Source organism: Pristiophorus japonicus, unplaced genomic scaffold (genome assembly GCF_044704955.1).
Source record: "Pristiophorus japonicus isolate sPriJap1 unplaced genomic scaffold, sPriJap1.hap1 HAP1_SCAFFOLD_1241, whole genome shotgun sequence".
In the NCBI taxonomy this organism is placed as follows: domain Eukaryota; kingdom Metazoa; phylum Chordata; class Chondrichthyes; family Pristiophoridae; genus Pristiophorus; species Pristiophorus japonicus.
In genome coordinates, this window is record NW_027250906.1 from 1 (window position 1) to 9,389 (window position 9,389).

General features: G+C 51.3%; 1 protein-coding gene across 1 annotated transcript; it reads left to right on the forward strand.

Annotated features, from left to right (window-relative positions):
• The first annotated feature begins 809 nt into the window (after window positions 1-809).
• On the forward strand, window positions 810-5,993 carry LOC139242174 (tetratricopeptide repeat protein 19, mitochondrial-like). Its single transcript, XM_070870266.1, has 2 exons — window positions 810-970; window positions 5,448-5,993. The coding sequence occupies exons 1-2, from the start codon at window positions 820-822 to the stop codon at window positions 5,600-5,602; spliced, it is 306 nt and encodes a 101-aa protein (XP_070726367.1). The 5' UTR covers window positions 810-819; the 3' UTR covers window positions 5,603-5,993.
• Window positions 5,994-9,389: the final 3,396 nt, after the last annotated feature.

Consider the following 9,389-nt stretch of genomic DNA (forward strand, 5'->3'; position numbering starts at 1 on the left):
CGTCCACGCACCCTCCCCCGTCCCATCCCCCGGACCCCCTGCCTTAACCCACCATCGAAGCCCTTCCATCTAATGCACTAACTCTTCCCCCTTTAGCTCCCCACTCCTCTCTCTCTCTCCTTTTTCTTTCTACCTCTCTCTGCCTCGCACATGTTTTCTCCTGTTTGTCACTGACTTTAGTCTCGACCCTCCTCCTCATGTCGCCATCTCTCCCGTCCCCTTATGAGGAAAGGTTGAGGAGGTTGGGCCTCTACTCATTGGAATTCAGAAGAATGAGAGGTGATCTTATCGAAACGTATAAGATTATGAGGGGCCTTGACAAGGTGGATGCAGAGAGGATGTTTCCACTGATGGGGGAGACTAGAACTAGGGGGCATGGTCTTAGAATAAGGGGCCGCCCATTTAAAACTGAGATGAGGAGGAATTTCTTCTCTCAGAGGGTTGTAAATCTGTGGAATTCGCTGCCTCAGAGAGCTGTGGAAGCCGGGACATTGAATATATTTGAGACAGAGATAGACAGTTTCTTAACCGATAAGGGAATAAGGGGTTATGGGGAGCGGGCAGCGAAGTGGAGCTGAGTCCGTGATCAGATCAGCCATGATCGTATTGAATGGCGGAGCAGGCTCGAGGGGCCGAATGGCCGACTCCTGCTCCTATTTCTTATGCATGTTCTATTAGTGTGAGATTCTTGAACCTCTGCAGTGTAGCAGTTTGGTCCGACTGTGTGGCATCTTCCCCCCCCCCCCCCCCTCCACACCCATTAATCCGCTCTTCCCCGTTTCTTTCCCCCCCACCCCCCTCTGTCAGACGCTGGTGTTGATGAATGACCTGGCCACCATCCTGGACATGAAGGGCCATCACGACCAAGCCTACGAATTTGTCAAGAGGGCCTCGGACCTGGCGAGAGAGACCGACCATCCAGAAGGACATGTGATCCTCAGTAACATGGCCGGGATACTCATGCACAGAGGTAATGTCGGCACAGGGGGGTCGGCCATTTAGGACTGAGATGAGGAGGAAGTTCTTCACTCAGAGGGTGGTGAATCTCAGGAACTCTCTACCCCGGAGGGCTGTGGAGGCTCAGTCGTTGAGTATATTCCAGGCAGATCAATAGATTTTTGGATATTGAGGGAATGAAGGGATAAGGAAATCGGGCGGGAAAACGGAGTTGAGGTCGAAGATCAGCCGTGATCTTATTGAATGGCGGAGCGGGCTCGAGGGGCCGAATGGCTCTGTGTTATGTCACTGTTCGACCGGCGAGGACTGAGCCTGGGAAACGGGGCTCACTCCCCGTCAGTGGGGGGCACGGTGGTGGTGGTGGGGGGCTCCCTGTCAGTGGGGGGCACGGGGGGGGGGGGCTCCCTGTCAGTGGGGGGCACGGGGGAGGGGGGCTCCCTGTCAGTGGGGGGCACGGGACGGGCTCCCTGTCGGTGGGGGTCACGGGGGGGGCTCCCTGTCAGTGGGGAGCATGGGGAGGGGGGGGCGGTGGATCAGTCCTAGTCAGTGGGAGGGTATGAGGGGGGGGTGGGGGGGTCACTCCTCGTCAGTGGGGAGCACGGGGGGGGGGGGGGGTGAATCAGTCCTCGTCAGTGGGGGGGCTCCCTGTCAGTGGGGGGCACGGGGGGGGGGGTGGATCAGTCCTCGTCAGTGGGGGGGCTCCCTGTCAGTGGGGGGCACGGGGGGGGGGGTGGATCAGTCCTCGTCAGTGGGGGGGCTCCCTGTCAGTGGGGGGCACGGGGGGGGGGGTGGATCAGTCCTCGTCAGTGGGGGGGCTCCCTGTCAGTGGGGGGCACGGGGGGGGGGGGGGGTCACTCCTCGTCAGTGGGAGGGCACGGGGGGGGGCTCCCTGTCAGTGGGGAGCACGGGGGGGGGGCTCCCTGTCAGTGGGGAGCACGGGGGGGGTGGGGTGGATCAGTCCTCGTCAGTGGGAGGGAATGGTGGGGGTCACTCCCTGTCAGTGGGGGGCACGGGGGGGGGGGCACTCCTCGTCAGTGGGGGACCCAGGGGGTGGGCTCCCTGTCAGTGGGGGGGGAAACGACTCACTCCCCATCAGTGCCAGGGTAACACCCATCAGTACAGTCTCTCCCTGTTTGTCTCCTAATGTCCTCAGGGCAATCACATGGCGTAAGGAGTCACTTGTAGGCCCAGACTGGGTATAGATGGTAACTTCCCTTCCCTGAAGGACATAACATAAGAAATAGGAGCAGGTGTAGGCCACCTGGCCCCTCGATCCTGCTCCGCCATTTAATACCATCATGGCTGATCTGATCATGGACTCAGCTCCACTTCCCCGCCCGCTCCCCATAACCCCTTATTCACTTATTGCTCAAAAATCTGTCTATCTCTGTCTTAAATTTATTCAATGTCCCAGCTTCCACAGCTCTCTGAGGCAGAGAATTCCACAGATTTACAACCCTGAGAGAAGAAATTCCTCCTCATCTCGGTTTTAAATGGGCGGCCCCTTATTCTAAGACCATGCCCCCGAGTTCCAGTCTCCCCCATCAGTGGGAACATCCTCTCTGCATCCACCTTGTCAAGCCCCCTCATAATCTTATACCTCTCGATAAGATCACCTCTCATTCTTCTGAATTCCAATGAGTAGAGGCCCAACCTCCTCAACCTTTCCTCATATGTAAACCCGCTCATCCCCGGAATCAACCGAGTGAACCTTCTCTGAACTGCCTCCAAAGCAAGTATATCCTATCAGTGATCCAGTTGGGTTTTCCCCCGTTTCTATGAATGTTCCCGGTGTCAGCCCACAAGTGACCAGTTTGGATTAATTCAGTGTGCTAAGTCGCGCTGGGATAGAAGTTGAGCGGCCCTGGGTGGGGAGTCTCGGACTGGAACCATTAGTTCGTGGTTCCCCGTTGTGAATTAACCCTCCTGTTCTGACTAACTCCATGTGTTTCCGGCCTTTCCCAGTGGTGCTGTTCTGATTGTCCAGTGACAACCTGTATTTATATAGCACCTTTAATGTCGTAAAACGTCCCACGGTGCTTCACAGGAGCCATTATCGGACACGGCCATATAAGCAGATTGAGGGCAGGTGACTCATGTATGCTCACAGGTTGGTGGAGCAGTTGATTAGGACTGCTCCTGGGCACGGCCAAGGTGGCCATCAAACGGTCCAGGCAGCGGGCGGCCCGACTGCCTGCCTCTCTTCCGCGGTTATCTCCGAGCCAGGGTGTCCCTGGAGATGGAGTACGCGGTGTCCACCGATACACTCGCGGCCTTCCGCGAGAGGTGGGCGCCGGAGGGACTGGAGTGCATCATCATCACCCCCGGCAACCACATTTTAATTTGACTAAAGGTTTTCTTTACAGTTTTAAATTGTTAATTTGGTTCTAGTGCAAAAATGGGCACTTGTTTAAGTTTCTACTAAAATAATTGTTGAGCTTGTGAGTTGGGAGTGGCTGAGCCAGTCATGTGATGTTCACAAGACTCAATAAAACCCCAGTCCGTTGGGTTCGAGGGATCCACGATGGGGCAGGTGGTTGTAATTCAGAAGAATGAGAGGTGATCTTACCGAAACGTATAAGATTATGAGGGGGCTTGACAAGGTGGATGCAGAGAGGATGTTTCCACTGATGGGGGAGACTAGAAGTAGGGGGCATGATCTTAGAATAAGGGGCCGCCCATTTAAAACTGAGATGAGGAGGAATTTCTTCTCTCTGAGGGTTGTAAATCTGTGGAATTCGCTGCCTCAGAGAGCTGTGGAAGCTGGGACATTGAATAAATTTAAGACAGAAATAGACAATTTCTTAACCGATATGGAGATAAGGGGTTATGGGGAGCGGGCAGGGAAGTGGAGCTGAGCCCATGATCGGATCAGCCATGATCGTGTTAAATAGCGGAGCGGGCTCGCGGGGCTGTATGGCCTACTCCTGCTCCTATTTCTTATGTTATGTTGTGAGCCTGATGGATGAATTGGTAATGTGTTGTGTGAATGTTAAACCTTTTGCTAATAAACCAATTAGTTCTTAATAGAAACATAGAAAATAGGTGCAGGAGTAGGCCATTCGGTCCTTCGAGCCTGCACCACCATTCAATAAGATCATGGCTGATCATTCACCTCAGTACCCCTTTCCTGCTTTCTCTCCATACCCCTTGATCCCTTTAGCCGTAAGGGCCATATCTAACTCCCTCTTGAATATATCCAATGAACTGGCATCAACAACTCTCTGTGGTAGGGAATTCCACAGGTTAACAACTCTCTGAGTGAAGAAGTTTCTCCTCATCTCAGTCCTAAATGGCCTACCCCTTATCCTTAGACTATGACCCCTGGTTCTGGACGTCCCCAACATCGGGAACATTCTTCCCGTATCTAACCTGTCCAATCCCGTCAGAATCTTGTATGTTTCTATGAGATCCCCTCTCATCCTTCTAAACTCCAGTGAATAAAGGCCCAGTTGATCCAGTCTCTCCTCATATGTCAGTCCTGCCATCCCGGGAATCAGTCTGGTGAACCTTCGCTGCACTCCCTCAATAGCAAGAATGTCCTTCCTCAGATTAGGAGACCAAAACTGAACACAATATTCCAGGTGAGGCCTCACCAAGGCCCTGTACAACTGCAGTAAGACCTCCCTGCTCCTATACTCAAATCCCCTAGCTATGAAGGCCAACATACCATTTGCCGCCTTCACTGCCTGCTGTACCTGCATGCCAACCTTCAATGACTGATGTACCATGACACCCAGGTCTCGTTGCACCTCCCCTTTTCCTAATCTGCCGCCATTCAGATAATAATCTGCCTTCGTGTTTTTGCCCCCAAAGTGGATAACCTCACATTTATCCACATTATACTGCATCTGCCATGAATTTGCCCACTCACCTAACCTGTCCAAGTCACACTGCAGCCTCTTAGCATCCCCCTCACAGCTCACACTGCCACCCAGCTTAGTGTCATCTGCAAACTTAGAGATATTACACTCAATTCCTTCATCTAATCATTGATGTATATTGTAAATAGCTGGGGTCCCAGCACTGAACCTTGCGGTACTCCACCAGTCACTGCCTGCCATTCCGAAAAGGACCCGTTTATCCCGACTCTCTGCTTCCTGTCTGCCAACCAGTTCTCTATCCACGTCAGTACATTACCCCCAATACCATGTGCTTTAATTTTGCACATTAATCTCTCCTGTAGGACCTTGTCAAAAGCCTTTGAAAGTCCAAATACACCACATCCACTGATTCTCCCTTGTCCACTCTGCTAGTTACATCCTCAAAAAATTCCAGAAGATGTGTCAAGCATCATTTCCCCTTGTGTTGCTATGAATTCTTAAGCAAAGAACCCATAAAGCAAATACATTACAGTTGGCCAGAGGTAGGTTTTGAGGAGCATCTTGAGGTCGAAAGGTTTCGGGAATTCCAGAGCTGGGGGTCTCAGGCAGCAGAAGGCAGGGTTTTATACCTTTATCCAGCACCGTGTCCTTCTGCTCTCCCGACAGGGAACTACAGCGAAGCGAAGTGGGTCTACGAGGAGGCACTGCAGCAAGCAGAGTCCAAGGCCGACCAGGCGGCGGTGCAGCACATCCGTGAGGGGCTGGAGGAGCTGCGGGAAAAGAGGCACAGCTCCCAAGTGCTGGGGGAGACGAGTCGTTAAACAAAAGGGGTTCGCGCCGGCTGTTCCCCCACCGCGACGAAAGCGATTCCTGTCGGGGATTTCCCCGTCCACGCCGGCTGTTGTGAGGGGTCTCAGCCATGGCTCCCTGGGACAGCACCCTCGTCTCTCGAGTCGTGGGTTGAAGCCCCACTCCATAATCCAGGCCAGCTGAGGGAGCACTGCTCGGTCGGAGGTGCAGTCTTTCGAATCCGGCGTTAAACCGCAACCCTGTCTGCCCCCTCGATGCCTGGCTCTCTTTTGAAGAGCAGGGGAGATCTCGGGCGGTGTATCACTGGTTGTAAAGCGCCAAGGGAAGTCCTGGGGTTCGGAAATGTGCAATATCAGTATAAAAATATGTATTTTATGTAAAGAATCTAAAACAAATGCAGTACCTGAGTCTCGCTGTCTGGTTACTGGGGACCATGCTTCAGTTCTAATCAACAACGGGATTCGTAAAGAGAGACACAGCTTCAAACTCTGTAACATACTGGTTAAGTAACGGGACTAGTAATCCAGAGACCTGGAGTAATAATCTACAGGCGTGAGTTCAAGTCCCACTTTGGCAGCTGGGGAATTTAAATTAAGAACATAAATAGGAGCAGGAGTCGGCCATTCGGCCCCTCGAGCCTGCTCCACCATTTAATAAGATCATGGACTCAGGTCCACTTCCCTGCCCGCTCCCCATAACCTCTTATTCCTTTATCGATTAAAAAACTGTCTATCTCTGTCTTAAATTTATTCAATGTCCCGGCTTCCACAGCTCTCTGAGGCAGCGAATTCCACAGATTTACAACCCTCTGAGAGAAGAAATTCCTCCTCATCTCAGTTTTAAATGGGCGGCCCATTATTCTAAGATCATGCCCCCTAGTTCTAGTCTCCCCCATCAGTGGAAACATCCTCTCTGCATCCACCTTGTCAAGCCCCCTCATAATCTTATACGTTTCGATAAGATCACCTCTCATTCTTCTGAATTCCAATGAGTGCAGGCCCAACCTACTCAACCTTTCCTCGTAAGTCAACCCCTCATCTCCGGAATCAACCGAGTGAACCTTCTCTGAACTGCCTCCAAAGCAAGTATATCCTTTCGTAAATACAGAGACCAAAACTGCACACAGTATTCCAGGTGTGGCCTCACCAATACCCTGTATAACTGCAGCAAGACTTCCCTGCTTTTATACTCCATCCCCATTAGGTAATTAAAAAAAAAATCTGGAATTAAAATAAAAAGCAAGTATCAGTAATGGCGGCAATGATTATCATAAAAACATCTGGTTCACTAATGTACTTTAGGGAAGGAAATCTGCCGTCCTTACCCGGTCTGGGCCTATACGTGACTCCAGACCCACAGCAATGTGGTTGACACTTAACTGCCCCTCTGCAATGGCCCAGCGAGATACTCAGTTATACCAAACCGCTACGACAAAAGTCAGCACTGTGGGAGCACCTTCACCACGGACTGCAGCGGTTCAAGAAGGCAGCTCACCACCACCACCTCGAGGGGCAATTAGGGATGGGCACTGCCAGCGACACCCATATCCCTGGGACAAATAAAGGATTAGCACTGCCCTCTGCTGGCTAATCCCAGTGAAGCAAGTGAAGCCTGATTTGCTGCCGATCTGTAATCGTCCAATTCAGCCTCTGCACCTCACTGGCATTCCCACTGCTGCCCAGCTCCAGGATTAGCTGCGCTTAGCCCAATGCTGGAGACCTTCCACCTCCTACACTGACCCGCCCACCACTTCCTGTCGTGTGTCATGTGTCAGCTGTGGAACAGTGGGCAGCACTCGTGCCTGAGTCAGGAAGTCGTGGGTTCAAGTCCCACTCCAGACATTTCAGCACAAAAATCTAGGCTGACCTCCTAATGCAGTACTGAGGGAGTGCTGCACTGTCGGAGGGGCAGTACTGAGGGAGTGCTGCACTGCCGGAGGGGCAGTACTGAGGGAGTGCCACACTGCCGGAGGGGCAGTACTGAGGGAGCGCTGCACTGCCGGAGGGGCAGTACTGAGGGAGTGCTGCACTGTCGGAGGGGCAGTACTGAGGGAGTGCCACACTGTCGGAGGGGCCGTTTTTCGGATGAGATTTTTTCGAAAAAGAGCAAGCGAGTTCTCCCTGGTGTCTTGGCCAATATTAATCCTTCAACATCACCGAAGAAAAAAAACAGATTATCTGGTCATTATCACATTACTGTTTGTGGGAGCTTGCTGTGCGCAGTTGGCTGCCGCGTTTCCTACATTACGAGACTGACTACGCTTCAAAACGTACTTTGAAACGTCCAGTGGACAGGAAAGGCATTGTAGAAATGCAAGTGTTGGTGCTGTGATTTCTCGAACTGTGCTGCCTTTAGGTCCTTGCTCCTTGCTGTCTCATAGGTCCCTTGCAGTCGGATTCAGGTGAATTTATAATGGGGAACAAAGAAATGGCAGACCAGTTGAACCAATACTTCGGTTCTGTCTTCATGAAGGAAGACACAAATAACCTTCCGGATGTACTAGGGTACCGAGGGTCTAGTGAGAAGGAGGAACCTTATTAGGTGGGAAATTGTGTTCGGGAAATTGATGGGATTGAAGGCCGATAAATCCCCGGGGCCTGATAGTCTGCATCCCAGAGTACTTAAGGAAGTGGCCCTAAGGAAATGGATGCATTGGTGATCATTTTCCAACAGTCTATCGACTCTGGATCAGTTCCTATGGACTGGAGGGTAGCTAATGTAACACTACTTTTTTAAAAAGGGAGAGAGAAAACGGGGAATTATAGACCGGTTAGCCTGACATCAGTAGTGGGGAAAATGTTGGAATCAATCATTAAGGATGAAATAGCAGCGCATTTGGAAAGCAGTGACAGGATCGGTCCAAGTCAGCATGGATTTATGAAAGGGAAATCATGCTTGACAAATCCTCTGGAATTTTTTGAGGATGTAATTAGTGGAGTGGACAAGGGAGAACCAGTGGATGTGGTGCATTTGGACTTTCAAAAGGCTTTTGACAAGGTCCCACACAAGAGATTGTTGTGCAAAGTTAAAGCACATGATATTGGGGGTAATGTATTGACGTGGATAGAGAACTGGTTGGCAGACAGGAAGCAGAGAGTCGGGATAAACGGGTCCTTTTCAGAATGGCAGGCAGTGACTAGTGGAGTGCCGGAGGGCTCAGTGCTGGGACCCCAGCTCTTTACAATATACATTAATGATTTAGATGAAGGAATTGAGTGTAATATCTCCAAGTTTGCAGATGACACTAAACTGGGTGGCGGTGTGAGCTGTGAGGGGGATGCTAAGAGGCTGCAGGGTGAATTGGACAGATTAGGTGAGTGGGCAAATACATGGCAGATGCAGTATAATGTGGATAAATGTGAGGTTATCCACTTTGGGGGCAAAAACACAAAGGCAGAATATTATCTGAATGGCGGCAGATTAGGAAAAAGGAAAGTGCAACGAGACCTGGATGTCATGGTTCATCAATCACTGAAAGTTGACATGCGGGTATAGCAGGCGATGAAGAAGGCAAATGGTATGTTGGCCTTCATAGCTAGGGGATTTGAGTATAGGAGCAGGGAGGTCTTACTGCAGTTGTACAGGGCCTTAGTGAGGCCTCACTTGGAATATTGTGTTCAGTTTTGGTCTCCTAATCTGAGGAAGGATGTTCTTGCTATTGAGGGAGTGCAGCGAAGGTTCACCAGACTGATTCCCGGGATGGCTGGACTGACATATGAGGAGAGACTGGATCAACTGGGCCTTTATTCACTGGAGTTTAGAAGGATGAGAGGGGATCTCATAGAAACGTATAAGATT

Excerpts from the sequence above, each read along its gene's own strand:
- LOC139242174 (XM_070870266.1), top strand. The coding sequence starts at position 820 with ATGAATGACCTGGCCACCATCCTGGACATGAAGGGCCATCACGACCAA. Across the intron at positions 971-5,447 it reads CGGGATACTCATGCACAGAG|GGAACTACAGCGAAGCGAAG; the intron begins GTAATGTCGGCA and ends CTCTCCCGACAG.